Source organism: Trichoderma evansii (assembly GCF_050947405.1).
Source record: "Trichoderma evansii strain SZMC 28006 chromosome Unknown GGI43scaffold_8, whole genome shotgun sequence".
NCBI lineage: Eukaryota > Fungi > Ascomycota > Sordariomycetes > Hypocreales > Hypocreaceae > Trichoderma > Trichoderma evansii.
Genome location: NW_028145198.1, coordinates 166,040 through 180,857, shown reverse-complemented (window position 1 = coordinate 180,857; position 14,818 = coordinate 166,040). Strand labels below are relative to the sequence as shown.

Sequence of the window (14,818 nt, the reverse complement as noted above, 5' to 3'; positions counted from 1 at the left end):
ATGCCACTTGCCAGCTGATAGGCTGAGTGGTTTATTACCCTTTCGAAAGGAAACTGTTATTCAATACCAAGTGCGGCTTAATAAAACACTTAAAAAGTGGTAAAATTAGTAAAAGTAGAAGTAGCTGCAAATTAGTGATGTTAATTGGCGGTAGACAAGAAAAGTGTTATGTTAACTTTTAAGAAAAGCTAGCAGACATCTGTTAGGAGAGATAAAAGCTTAGACTTATACGCAAGACTATTAAGACATTGGAGCTACTTCAATCACCCTTTTGAAACCTTCACTCCTTGAACACTTAAGCCTTCTCATGCATAGCCTGCCTCAAAGCCTTACGTTCAGGCTCTCGTTTCGATTTACCCTCTCGGCCCGGTGCCCGCTAACTATCCTGTTCCTGCTGGTAGTGGTGGTGGTGCATCGCCTGTCCAAAATCTTTGTTCTGAATCTCCTTTTCACACGCTGCAAGATTCTCCATAGCCCTAATCGTATTAGGATGCTCATCCCCATTCACTTCCCGACAAATCTGCAGCATCTCGACCAGCATCTTCTTCGCTTCACCCGGATCGGTATGCCGCAAGCACTGCACAAGCCGCTCCATAATCAGGAGTGTGGTGGGGTGTTTCTCACCAAACGTTTCTACATGAAGGATTCGCGCTTTGGTTAGAATGCTTTGGGCATCGAGCCATCTGCCCTGGCTCATATAGATTGCGCCTAGGAACGTCATGGTCGTGATTGTCTCTGGGTGTTTCATCCCAAGAATCTCTTGCCTAAGTTTTAACGTTTGCTCTTCTAGCTTCTCAGCCTCGGCAAATCTACGTTGATGATAATAGGTTGTTGAGAGGGCCGCCATGGCCCCGATTGTAATAGGGTGCTTCTCGCCAAGAACTTTAAACTGGAGCGTGAATGCCTGCTCTTTCAACTTCTCAGCCTCATCGTATCGGCCTTGCATTTCGTACGTTTCTGCGAGGCTACTCATCGCCAGGGCTATGTCCGGGTGTTTCTCGTGCAAAACGTCTTGTGTAAGTCTTAACGTTTGTTCTTTTAACCTCTCAGCCTCGGTGTGTCGACCTTGGACATGATAAGTTGCTGCGAGGCACATCATAGCCCTAATTGTTTCTGGGTGTTTTTCTCCGAAAATTTCTAGTTGGTGTTTTAACACCTGGTTTTCTAGCTTCTCTGACAGTGTGCATTGGCCGCTATTGCGGTAGATTATTGCGAGTTTCCTCATAGTTCGAATTGTATATGGATGCATCTCTCCATAGCTCTCCAAGCGATGCCTCAATACCTTCTCCATCAGCCTTTGAAAGTCATTGCGTCTACCTTGGTTATTATAAGTTGCTGCAAGGCAATCCATGGTTTTCATTGTATCTGGGTGCTTATCTCCAATGTCTCTCAGCTGGAGACTCAATACTTGCTCAGCCAATTTCTCAGATTCGGCATAACGGCCCTGTAATCCAGATATTTCTGCGAGTTCAGCCATGATAAAGATTGTGGCTGGATGGTTTTCTCCCACAAGTTCCTGGTTAAAGGTCAAAACCCGCTTTGCTAGCTGCTCAGAGTCATCATACCGACTCTGATTTCTGAGCATTGATGCGAGCATTAAGATGCTCCTGATTGTAGCCGGATGTCTTTCTCCAAATAACTCTCGGCGCACATCCAGTGTTTGCTCTATTAACACACTGGCCTCTTTATGCCGACCTTGAATTTGGTATATTATTGCCAGGTTCTCCTTGCTGTCCAGTGTATCTGGGTGGTATTCACCAAGCACCTCTTGTTGGAGACTCAGCACCTGCCCCGTTAAACTTTCGGCTTCGTTGTAACGGCCCTGATATCGATATATTACCGCGAGATTCCCCATGAGAGTGGTTTTTTTTGGATGTTTGTCATAGAAAGCTTCGCTCTGCTGACGAAGCTTCAGCACCTGCTCTGTCAACTTCTCAGCCTCGCGGTAACGGGCTAGTGCTATAAGCGTTACCGCGAGAGATGCCATGCCTTTGATGGTATCTGTATGTTCCTTGCCAAGCGCTTTTGTTCTCAGGCTTATAATCTTTCTGTCTACCGGCTCTTTTTCTCTCCACCTTCCAAGAGCCTTCATATTGCCCGATACTGTACAGAGTAATGCTGATGCTTCAACCTCCTTGCCGCTCTTTTCTGCCCACTCACTTGCCTGTATTGCATGCGGTATGTATTGATAATGTAGTGGCCGAGGAACGTTTTCGAAAGCGCTTTTTACTATCTGCAGAGCTATGCTTGAGAAGAATACCTCTGTATTCTTCAGAGTCTCCCCAAATCTTGTAGGTTCACCTAACGGTAAACTGTCTGGTCCCTGTACACTTAGTCTATACTGTACGGCCTCTTGGACAAGCTTATGCATCTCATAGCTCCGCCGGCCTTCTTCCACTCGGCGCATACTGAGAAAAGAGTACTCGACCAGCCGCGTAACAGCTTGTAACACATCGAAGTTTGTATTTTGCTTATGAGTATTCTCATCCCCCCCACTGCTAGCGCTACCTTGGCTGGCAGCTAGTATTAGCCCATGCGGTATATCTTGGCTGTCCAGATACGCAATAACGTGAAGAATGCGATACGACAGCTCGCTCTCCTCTTGAATGCGCTCTATAGAAATTCTCCACGTCTCAAGAACACTATTTGACACCCCTGAAGGTCTATGTCGATCAGAGTCAGTCATCTTAAGCAGATCCCAGCGACTCGTGCCCTGCAGAAGAAGATTCAAGTATTCTTTAATAGGCGTCCTCGTCCGCCGCATATAAACGCCGGCTTGCGAAATTGCCAATGGAAGCCGTTGTAGTTCTTCCAAAAGACGATTCATTTCCGTGTCTATACTTGGTTTCAAGTCTTCGCTCATGGAGAGCTCAAGAAGGGATGTCGCCTCATCTTTCGTCATGGAGGGAACTTCGATGGCTCGGCTAGAGCCAACAAGAGCGCCTGTAATACGCCCGTCACGGCTCGTCCACAGTATCGTTCCTTGTGAGCCTCCCGGGATGTACTTTGCCAGGCTCTCACCTGTGCGTCCCACGCCAAAGAGCCTCAGATCATCGGCATTGTCGAGGATAAGAACCCATCGCGGCCGTGCTTCAATCCCGCATCGTACCGCATCAAGCAACTCTAATCCGTCGATGTTCTTTTCATCAATGCCGAGCCTTTTTCCAATCACTTTGTAGTCAGACGTGAAAGTGGCTTCGCTATCTGCGTGCACCCAAAAGACGCAGCATTCATCATCGACACACCGCCGATACGCATAGTCCAACGCGATCTGAGTTTTTCTGCAATTTCTAAGTTAGCACCTTTTATGATCACTTTTATACCTCTGCAGATGCCTACCCTGAGCCTCCTAGCCCCCAAAGTGCCGCGTTATAGAAGCCTGGCAATGGTGGCAGCAACTTATCCAGTTGATCGATAATATCTTTACGACAGACGAGGTCTTCGTTGAGAAGATATGGAATGACGCGAACGGCCTTGGCTGGAGCTGGTGGGAGGGGTAAATGAACGTGGAAATTGCCTTGGTTGATAAAGGCATCGGGGCCAAATTGACTATGGCAGATTTCACGCCACTCGCGCTCTGGAGTTGTCATTGCGATCACGCCTTGACTTGAGGTGACATGGCATGTGTGGATCCAGTGTTGTTATAACGGACAGTAAATCGACCGTTATAAAAGAAGCAGTCTGGAAATAATTCGTGTGGCCTTGCGATTGGTTGTGACGGAGCCAATGAGAGAGAAGAGCAAAGGAGGGGGCCGTGTTGGGCACCTACACAAGCAGACTACAGAGTTCTAGATGAATTATCCAACAGGCAATAGCAAGAACTAATAAAAAGAAGAACTAAACGCTGGGAAACATTTTACATTCTTAGTAGATATTATTGCAACAGAGACTTTATCTACATCATGCCACTAATAATATTTTACCGCCTTTGGGTTCACGTGTTTCCATACTTATTTGTGTATTCTTACTATAAGATGGATAGTGAATATATATTGGATAAAATAATGCCATAGTCAAGGCTGGGAAAAGCTAGATGGCTGTCTAGACTTAATAAGATGTGGCCTATTATAGAACAATTTGCCGCACTCTAATCTAGCGATACTCTTCAGGAATTTCTCCGTCTCCCCAGACTGGAAAGTTCTGTCCTTCGAGCTTCTTCATCCCGGGAAGCACATAAACAACCATTTTCATGTCCCCCTTCATAACATAGCCACCATCTACGAGGCCATTGACCATCGCAAGCTTCCCAGATGCAATGTTATCTTAAGTAGTAACAATGCACATTTCTTTAACGCCAAATCCGCCTTTCCAATATTGGAATATCCTAGTACTCGCTTCCGATCCATAACCTTTCCCTTGGAATTCAGGACTGAATACATAGCCAAGGTCCATAGGGATGTCGGGAGTACGGCGAAAAAAGGTAATGAGTCCAATTGGGATGGTTGGTGATGTTTTAAGGTAATCCATATATATGCATGCGGTGTCTGGGTGGCGACCATGGGCGTCGGATGGCTTCATCATCAACGAACAGGAGAGCCGACGAATGTCGTTTTTCGTCTAAACCCCATCTGTTGGGCCGGCTCCCAGGCCGAAAAGATTGTGTATTCCAAGGACGAAATCCATGTGCGTCTCGTTTTTCATGTCGTATATGGCGTACGTGAGGCGATCTGACTCGAGCGTAGGGGCAAAGAGCCCCTGCGGTTTCGCATCTATTATGGTCGACATGACGGGTGATTTGGAATGTAAGGATAACTTGACACTTTTCTGATTTCTCAGCACGTAAGACGCATTTATATTTTGGACTACTTTTCTAGTCTATTGTTTTGACTATCTGCTGTCGGCTCGCCCCATTGCTGACTACCATTGCTGACTACACCATCACTCCTTTTGCCACATAGACATGGCTTCATGGCACAATAAATTTCTATACAACTGCTGCACCTCCAGACCGCATGGTCGTAAAAGCAGTTTCTTGTTCTTCTCTATAGACGCCAAGTGCAAGAAGGCTAGTGGAGTGATGAGATGCATAAGCTCATCCAAGAGGCCGCACGATATAGACTAAGGGTATAAATGCTAGATAAGTCGGGCGTATCTGCTGCTTTAGGAGACTCTCTGGATAATACAGAGGCATACTTCTTAAGAATTGCTCTGCAAATAGTAGATGGTCTTTACAAAAATACTTTGTGGCTATAATATATGTATATACCGCACACGATACAAGTGGGTGGAGGTGATCAGCAAAGAGGCTGAAGCATCGGCACTACTCTTTATAGTATTTAAATATACGCATAGTTAATCTGAGAGATTTTAGCATGACGTGGAGAGGCCAATATATATGATTTTATCTGCATCTATCTACATATAACCCTAGGTATCCCTGCCATCATGTTCCATCTCTATATGTAACATAGCATTCTTTATACAAATTAAATGCGAGGTTGGTAAAGTCAATTCATGGTATAGCTATGCCTGGTATACGTATCATCACTTCTTATCTAATCATAGATGTGGCGCTTGATGGCTGATGAACAAGTGAGCTATAGTCATGCAAGACTTGAACCCGAAACCCGAGGCTAATTCAATAGACAAGGACCAGATTCCTCACAGAATCGAACAACTCAACACCAGAGGCAATATGCAACTATACTACTCGGGAAGTGCCGCATCAAGTTTCCTAATCGTACTAGTCATCAGAGGCGATTGTCTAGTCTTTTCGATTACCAGCACGAGATAAGTCATCAAAGAAGTACCAGACTTACTCAAAAATTATCATGTTAGGAAGATTTAATTTAAAGACAAGTCTTCACAGATCAAAATTTGTTAACACTGTTTAAAGGCGTACCTCCCTCAGTCTGCGAATATAATCCATTCGGACGATATTTACTTTATTAACAATAGTAATAACGAATGGAGTCGTCCTACTTTTAGAGTTCATGTTTTCACATTTTGGTGTAATTGTTTCCTTATCTTTAAATCAAAAGACCAATGATTAATTAATTCCTGACTCGCCGTACTTCTCGGCATCCCCAGAAACGGAAACGCACCTATATACGAATATACGAAGTACACAAGTAGACAGTATAAACACCCAAAACAAGCTTTCTTTGGTTTGCCTCACACTACTCCATCGCAAGTGGAGCAGCCCAGAAAAAAATTCTATTCAACATGCCAGAAGGAAAAACGGCCCACATAGAGCAAGCCATCTGGCCATGTTCCCACTTCCCGCCGTGGCAAATGACAGGCGGCTTTCGTTTAGCTCCCCATAATCTCTTGGTAACCCATTACCTAACAAAATGTAGATCAAGTAGTCTTCAAATGGTATATCCTATCCAATCAACGACGGCCAAGACTGCCCCTGTGATCTGAAAGAAGAATGAAAAAGAATAACAGAATGTATGAGAAAAACAAAATAAACCAAATCTCATCAAATCGTACATCCTCGTCCATCGAGAAAGTAAAGTAAAAGAAAACGCCCATCGCTTTGGTGTATGTACATGTATATATGAATGGTATATGTCCCTTGAGAAGAGTTTTGCCTCTCTCTCTTCTTTCTAGTAATGATACAACAATAATGAAAAAAGAACTCTATCAGTCTTTCAAAAGTGATCCAACATCCTGCAACTGCATGGATGTCGCCATGGGAGGGGGTCCACCTCTGTCTATTCTACCCCATCCGGCTCCCCAGGCTGGCAGTTCTTGCTGCATGTAGGGCGCCCGATGCCGCGACGAGCTTGCCCCTCCAGGCATTAGAAAGCCATCTGTTAGTGTGATTTCGTCCGAGCCGGTGTTTTCATGGAAGCTGCCTGGGTGTTGACTCAAGGCAATCTCGTCGGTTCTGTCGCTCCGAGCCTGAGATTTTCGGTTTCTTCTTCGCCAAAACCGCGTCCTCTGCCTAGTGTCATCGTGTTGGGCGAATATCTCTGGAGATTCCATAATGCCAACTCGAGGAGATCGTCGGCCATTTCCGAAGGAGCTGCCATGAGCCCGCGGGTAGAAGAATCCGGCAGGTCGTCCGCCAGCGAAGGGATTCCAGGGTTTTAATCGAGGTGAAGTAATATTAATGCTGCCGTTGCATCCGGCATTGTAGCTAGTGCGCGCTTCGCCCGATAGTTCTTCCAGGGTCAGTCCTTTGGTCTCCGGGACTAATAGCGTGACTATTGTTCCCAGAAGCATAAAAAGGGCGAAAAGCTGTAAAAGGCGGTTCAAGTGCGGCGAGCACTGGTTGCCTGTGCAATTGGGAGGGGAGTCTTGGTTCAGTATCGGGATACTGATAACCTGGGCGACGATGGCGCCAATCTTACCACTGGCAGCAGAGACACCGTGGCCAGTAGATCTGTATCGTGTAGGATAGCATTCTCCAGGGATAATAAATGTGGTTGTGTTGGGGCCAAAGTTGAACAGAAACTGGGCAATAATGTAGAGGGCAAGCATGGCTCCTTCAGTTAAACTGTGGAAGGCAAAGCCAAGAATACAAAAGATCACAGTGAGGAGAATAAACCCAGCAAACTGAAGGGGCTTCCGGCCGACGCTATCAATTGTGACAACGGCGGCCCAGTAGCCAGGGATAGACCCGGCACAGGCAAGTATAATCATCCCAACGGCTTGGTTATATAGCTTATGGTACAATGTCCGTCCAGTAGCATATCCAATGGCGCTTAGGACCATGGATTGGTTTAAGCCTAGGCCATAATATGCCAGATCCTATTGTTTAGGGTTAGTAAAAAATAGACAGCAAAGGGGTAAGGCCAAGACAGTGATGTGTGTGGGGGGGACGCACCAGAAAGAACCATGACATGGTTGTACTAATCAGCACTTTGAGGTTCTTGAGCTTGCCGAAATAGCTCACGATATCGGGCCACGAGGCTGGGGGCACATCGAGAGGCGACTGCTCGGTAACGGTTGCCGTACGAGTTCGCTTCATGGACATGGAACCTTGGTCGCTCCTTCGCCTGCTCGACACATATGCGCGGATGTCGGCATCGGCCTTTTCCACGTCGTTTTGGATATCGAATGTGTAGCGAGGTGTCTCAGGGATGGTGATACGATAGTACAGGGCCAGGCATGCAGGGATGGCCCCAACGCCAACGATGATTCGCCACGATCGATCAGCGGCCTCCCTGCACGCCAGATCGCAGGCGCCTTCTGCAGTGATGTCGACATACGACTTTTTGAATGCCACGGTAGTGATAAGCGCAATGATTGCGGCTAAAAGCTGACCCAGGCCTTGCATAGAGAAAACGGCAGCCATCATGGCCCCACGCCAGCGTGTCGGCGCAAACCTAGACGCAAGTTAGTGATTATGCGGCAGACGCAAAACGTCGGATAATGCCCGTACTCTGAAGTGATGACGCTGGAAAGTGGATAATCGCCACCAATTCCGACTCCCTGGAGCCGCGTTAGTCGTTGTCATCCCGCAAAAGAATGGGGTAGAAGGGGAGAGAGAAGGCGGTTTCTTTTCCATACCATCATGACGCGCCAGAATATCAATAAGCCGGCGGCACTAATCGTGGGACTTGGAGACGCAAGCGCGCAACCGAATGTACCAATGGTGATGATGATAAGCTCGATGCCGTACATACGACGCCGGCCAAATGCACTAATCCGTATACTGTCAGCACAAGCCGCTCCCCCCAGTCTGATGCAAGCGATTTTGAGTTGCCACTTACTCGGCAAGCCAGCCAAAGAAGATCATCCCCAACACAATGCCTCCGCTGGTGGATGCCTTGAGGGCCTGGTTGATAGGGTCGGGGAGAATGCCGCCATTGCCGCCATAACCGTTGACAGAGGTGTCGCCGCTGTAAAAGACCAATCCGAGAAGACTGACAATGAGGTTGATGGCAAAGATGTCGTATGAATCGATAAAAAATCCAGCTCCAGCTACCAGAACGGCTCGTACATCTAAACATCCATTGTTAGACAAACCTGGCTTGCAACCTCCATAAACTAGCCAAGCTGGGGTTTGTAGGAGAACTGAAACGTACGGTAAAATCCAAAAGGGACCTTGTCAATCTCGGACAAGGCCAGTCGTCTTCGTAGGTTGGAGTCGGTAATATGCGAATAGTCGTTGTAAAAGTTGTGAAAAGCATTGTTGCCGCCGTATGTGTGGTTGTCGCGGCCACGCATTGATGCTGCCGGCGGCGGCAGCATCTCGCCGTCCATAAAGGCCGACATTGTAGATGACGATTGAAAGCTAGATGTTGATACGATTTCGTTTGATGTCAAGGACGAGCCCTGTTTGTCGCTACCGGGAATACATGGGTGACCGGTGCCGAATCAGAAAGAGGAATTTGGCGAGTGTAGCTTCACGAGCTCAACAGCGGAACAGCGGCGTCGGTTTCGGTTTCAGTAATTTCGATGTTGTCGGTGGCCTCTTGTCGTCGTGTATTGCTGAAGGCAGGCAACAACTTGTTGCAATTTGCGATCCGGTGTCCAGTGGGATATGACAAACGGGAGCAGAGCGAGAAGGATCCCGGTACGTAGTATCGTGGGTACGTCGATGTTCAAGGCTGTACGACCTGCGCTATACCGGGGCAGCTTGGCATGAGGCTGAGAGGATTGACAAGCTTCGTAGGCTGCTCGATGGGCGATGCCGTGTACAAATATGATATGACACAGATTTTTTGTAGGATGTCAAGGTGAAAGGAAAGCAAGGTGCTAGTAAATCCAACCAGGGCGCTAGTCACCGAAATAAGAACCGCCTAGCCAGTAGACGGAGGCGCGGGATGAGGATTCGGGAGGGTGAGACGAGGCAAAACACAAGTCGAAAAGAGGGACGGCCAGGTCTTTTGTTCTGGATGGATGGATGGATGGATGGAGACCTTCGTACATGCGGCCGAGTGGATGGATGGAGCCACCACGAACCGCCACCAGCCCCAGGCGAAGCTTTATGCTGCTGCCAAGGTTCGACAGCTGAGATTTTTTCTTCTTTTCTTCTTCGCCTCGTACGAAGACGTGCAGGGGCCCAACAACGTTACGTACGAATAAAGGCAAGGGAGAGAGTGTGAAGAAGGCGAGTCTGTCCTGGATCCGATGTCAGCCAAGTCAGCAGCGCAACGGCCCAGACGGGTGCCAGTACAGAGTACATCGATCCAGCAACACTTACGGCACCAGCAACCCCCTCTTTTGCAAATCAATCACTCATCAAGCAATCCTTAGCAGCCTGCCTTCCGCACCAACCCCCGGCTACTGGCCCCGATAGTGCTCGAAACACACAATGGCGATGCTTCTATGGCGCCAAGGGCTGTGGATCGGCTTAGACTAATGCACGTGCTGGCTCGCGCCCTTTGCAGGCCTCAGGCGCGGCCAGCCAATGCCCGCGCGCAACGACTTTTTGCCGAACCATGGCTGCTAAAGAACGCTCGAGCCAGCTGCCCTACGCCGCCTAGCGCAACGCCCCTGTGGATTCTGCAGCGGCGTCGAGTCAGTGCCCTGAAGGCTGCCCATCGTTCTGAAGCCTTTCCAGAACGCTCGTGCCTGAGAGCAGATTGAGCAGCGACTCCGAGACCCCGAGCAGGAGGAGCGGGGCGCTGACAAGGCACTAGTCGATAGCTCTCGGTGCCTTAGAATGGAGCGTTTCTAGTGCTGGTGTACTGATTGACTGCTGCACGGTATTAAATTCTGCAGCACACCCACGCTCGGCAGACAGCTGAAAGCGGCGTGGCAAACCCAGTTTTTTACAGTTTCTTCTTCTTTTTTATGCCTCTTTGCTCGCTCTATCCCCGTTCCATCACCGGGGAGCCTCGGTGTTGTGAACACGCCACTATTGACTCGCGCACGCCTGGGGAGAGCAGCAGGCAGCGCAGTGAGTGGAGTGGCAACTTGCGATATTAATGCTTGGAGTCGTGTTCGCTACTCGTATGAGCACCATTACTCAATCGCAATGGCAAAACGGATATCCCCATTCCATCCCCATCCCCATCCCCATCCCCATCCTCCATACACCGCCAGAAACCTCGTCGCCAATTCAATCGCAGACATTTGGAATACCTACTGTATTATGTTATCGCTACCCCGTACTCCACCGATAATGTTAGGCTCTTGTTTCGTATCTGTGTATTGCGGCGTACCAGCGACAGCCGCAGCGACTCCCTGTGCCTGTTGAGCATCTTACAGTACCTCGCAGTACCAAGCGCAGTAACCAACGATTTATTAGCCCTATCAAGCAGTAACATTCATGGTGTTGAATACTTGTCTCTAACTGGGCTAATGCAGAATACTGCCTAATGGGTTCATGCATCTTCCACTCTATTATTACTCTACATCTGACGCCTGGCTCTGCAAGGACCCTTGCTAGCCACGCCCTACGCCCGCTGTAGGCATGTGGAACTCTCAGCAGCTTGTGCTCATTCAGCTCTTCGTCGTCACTAAGGACAACACGGAAGAAACGTCAGTTCGCTCGCTAAATCGCACGTTGCACCCCACGTGGGAGCAAACTCTGATTTGCCATCACCATCTTCGCTCACTGCCTAAATGACAGAAAACAGGAGCCGGTCCCCCTCTTCGAAGCGAGAGGCTGCGTGGGGTGGTGAATCGCGATTCGAGCTACCAAAGCCAGATTGCTGTCTGTACGGTCATCGTAATCGTCCTACCTCAAACGTACAAGCACTGCATTCGGAGCTGCATTCTGATCTGGGGTTCCGGCCGGTCACGTCGAGGGTTGCATAGCCCGTCAGCACCTTGATAGAGCATCGGAAACCTGCATTGCATCAGGGGGCTCCCAGTCCCAGATCTTTCAGGCCGCTGGAGTTCCCAGCTGTCCGGCCTTTCGGGGCCAGCCCTGGCCAGCTGCGGTGGAATCTGCTCGCTGACCGGACATGGCCCCTCGTCTATAATTTCTCAGGTGCCCGCAGGAGCAAAAAAAGGGTAGGTATGCTTATGAAGTTGTCAAAGCTTGCAACTATTACTGTATAAGCTGAGCTGGAGGAGAAGAGGAGAAAATGCCAAACCGGGCTGCATCATCACCGACAACGCTGATTGGCAGAGCAAGTTGGCTTAGCAGATCGTTCTAGACTGATGCGAGCGGCTCTCGCGCGTTCCAAAAGCCAGGCGCCGCAAGTCGTACCAAAAGGACCTCCTTTGTTTGACCTTTTACGCCTGCATAACATTGCGCTCCTAATTATATACTCATCGCGCAGATATCACTACCAACACTTGAATGTACCATTTTGTAATCTTTGTAGTCGCCGTATCCAATACAACCGCAAGCCGTGGCAGCAGCAACTGGGTACTGTCGGATGAAAGGGAATGCGCCGGTAGCATAACAGGATCCAGATCCTAGCCCCTGTGCCACGGCTATCACTGCATGAAGCTACCGAGTTGGCCAGCTTCGTATTGCTCTTTGGGAGCTTAGCCGTCTAAACGGCAGCTCGGTACTACCAGAGTAGTATTAGTACAAATACCTACCTTACTCCGTACAGAGCAGCTTAATGAGAACCTTACTGTATCTATCCGACAGATATTCAATAGCTCACCTTTCCCCCTGGTTTGTTTCCGAATCCTACCAACGCGCTGAAACTCGACAGCCAAACATTTCCACATGTGTCCAAGTTATGTATTGTATGCAGGTTGTGGCTTTATGTCTGAATGAATATAGAATACTACTATTTCTAACCAAAGATTTTTTTTGTCCATCTCCTCGTGTGAGCCAACATCTATACTAGTACTGTGTACAAAGCACGGGACAGAGAGAGGCAGTAGTATACACCCAGTGCTATAGATTAATCCAAAATAGTTCTCTATGTACACTGCCTATCATCCAAGGCTACCACGCAGTAATGTCATCCACCTCAGCTTCACCAAATGTGCTCGACTTGGTCAGCTGCCCCACGCCAACTTCTTCCTGGGCGCCACCCTCGACCGACATGATATCGGGCAGAATCTCTTTCAAGAAGCCCAGCACGTAACGGTTAACCTGCTCAAATTGCAGGAGGAAGGCGTCGTGACCCTCGGGGCTGTCGATACGCTCCAACCGCGCATTCTTGACATACTGACCAATCTCCTCCTGCTCGGCAAAGGTGAATAGTCCGTCGCTTTCAATGCCAAGTACAAGCAGGGGTTGCTCAATTAGCGCAAGGGCCTCGGCGATCGATGATGCGCGGTCCCTAGATACATCATGAGTATCAAGCTTTCGCGTCATAGCGATGTAGCAGTTGCTGTCAAAACGCCCAACGAATTTCTTTCCCTGGTAGCGCAGATAGGACTGTGCGGAAAAGTATGTCGATGTAGGCAATTTTTCTCCTCCAGTCAAGCTTTCTTCTTGGTCGCGGTCGCTCCCCGGGCCATGGAACTGCGGGTCAGCGTTTTCTGCCGATCGTGATCCCGGACTACTGGTTCCAGAGCCAGCCTGGCTATTTTTGCGCGAGGCTGACGCCCGCTTCACATTGTGGCCATCATTGTGGATGTGAAAGTGCGCCTCCGACGGCGTGCTGGGACTGGGCCGCTCTCGGATTGACTGAACCTTGGAAGGGTCGGGAATGTTCCGGCCAAACCGTGATTCGAACGAGTTGCGACTGCGGTAAGTGAGCAGTGCAGACATGCGAGCCGCACCAAGGCCAGTCACGGGGGGATCATCAAACGGATAGTATCCATCATCATACTTTGGGTCGGCATAGATGCTCTGGCGTTGAGCTTCGCCCCAGCTAATGCCCCATGCGCTATGCCGGCTGGACGTGGCAATCGGCACCACACAGCGAACATAATCTTTGCCAAAGTACGCCCACTCCAGAACAAACATGCCTCCGAGAGAACCACCGATTACAGCAGCCACTTGCTTCACCCCCAGGTCATCCAAGATAAGTTTGTGTAGACTGGTTGGCCTCTGGTTAGCCTATCTTCAGTGCCAGCGGGAGGGAACCATAAAGGGGCGTCTTACTTCACGTCATCTCGGATAGTTGTGAGAGGAAACTCGGGTCCATAGTAGCCATTTTTGGCATCGCCATCCTTGGCCGTCACCGGACTTGCTGTGCCGTACGGGCTGCCCAAGCTGTTCATGCAAATGATGAAGAATCTCGATGTATCGAAAGCCCTACCCGGACCCCCAAGCAGGGGACCCCACCAGTCGCTCACATCAGCGCTGCCGGTTAGGGCATGGCAAATTACCATGGCGTTGTCACCAGAGGGCGACAGCTTGCCCCGGGTAGTATAGGCCACAGGAACATTATATAGCGTGACACCAGACTCAAGAGTGAATTCCGGCACAATGGCTATTTGCTGGTCGGGAATGAGAGCCGCAAAGGGGTTCTCAGGTTGCGACTGTGTTCTTTCTTGCAGGTATTCAGCCACTATTCTTTTCAAAATCTCACGTAGATGGATATATCAAGCCAGTCTGCGGCAGCTGCCGGCGCATTGAGCCACTCGGCTGACGCTCACAGGGGGTGATGACATGAAAAAGAATGGCAATGGAAATAGGGATATAAATTTGAATAAAAAGGAAAAGGGCATATTATACTGACCGTATTTCATTTTGGCATCCCCATTGATACCTTTTTTCTCACTCATCTTGCCGACTGCAAGTAGTTACCAATGACTCGACCTCCGAGAACGGAGAAGAGATTAACTAGTACTATGAGACAACCAGCACCACTTCAAAGCCCAATATGCTGATGAACAATCGAGCCGCGTGTAGAACGCCGTGAAAAATGAGAGAGGGTTAAAAAAAAAAGATTAGAAATGAATGAAAGATATAAGTTTTGTGCCAAGTGTATTTGTGGAGGTTGAGAAATTCAAATAGCATGCATGGCGCAATTCCTGATATGGCCTTTGGCCCGGGGTAAGCCACTCGGGGCGAATCGCATCGCATCAATTTACTGTTTTGGCTTAG

General features: G+C 48.8%; 3 protein-coding genes across 3 annotated transcripts; all 3 read right to left on the bottom strand.

Moving 5' to 3' along the window:
* Positions 1–48: 48 nt before the first annotated feature.
* On the bottom strand, positions 49–3,738 carry GGI43DRAFT_357225 (tetratricopeptide repeat protein). Its single transcript, XM_083202331.1, has 2 exons — positions 3,340–3,738; positions 49–3,281 (listed from the first exon to the last, which is right to left on the bottom strand). The coding sequence occupies exons 1-2, from the start codon at positions 3,588–3,590 to the stop codon at positions 377–379; spliced, it is 3,156 nt and encodes a 1,051-aa protein (XP_083061141.1). The 5' UTR covers positions 3,591–3,738; the 3' UTR covers positions 49–376.
* Positions 3,739–6,477: 2,739 nt separating this feature from the next.
* On the bottom strand, positions 6,478–9,446 carry GGI43DRAFT_357086 (major facilitator superfamily domain-containing protein). Its single transcript, XM_083202330.1, has 6 exons — positions 8,982–9,446; positions 8,667–8,898; positions 8,464–8,596; positions 8,336–8,385; positions 7,778–8,279; positions 6,478–7,701 (listed from the first exon to the last, which is right to left on the bottom strand). The coding sequence occupies exons 1-6, from the start codon at positions 9,169–9,171 to the stop codon at positions 6,589–6,591; spliced, it is 2,220 nt and encodes a 739-aa protein (XP_083061140.1). The 5' UTR covers positions 9,172–9,446; the 3' UTR covers positions 6,478–6,588.
* Positions 9,447–12,709: 3,263 nt separating this feature from the next.
* GGI43DRAFT_357079 (homoserine O-acetyltransferase) lies at positions 12,710–14,752 on the bottom strand. Its single transcript, XM_083202329.1, has 3 exons — positions 14,451–14,752; positions 13,871–14,261; positions 12,710–13,805 (listed from the first exon to the last, which is right to left on the bottom strand). The coding sequence occupies exons 1-3, from the start codon at positions 14,494–14,496 to the stop codon at positions 12,761–12,763; spliced, it is 1,482 nt and encodes a 493-aa protein (XP_083061139.1). The 5' UTR covers positions 14,497–14,752; the 3' UTR covers positions 12,710–12,760.
* Between the last annotated feature and the right edge of the window lie 66 nt (positions 14,753–14,818).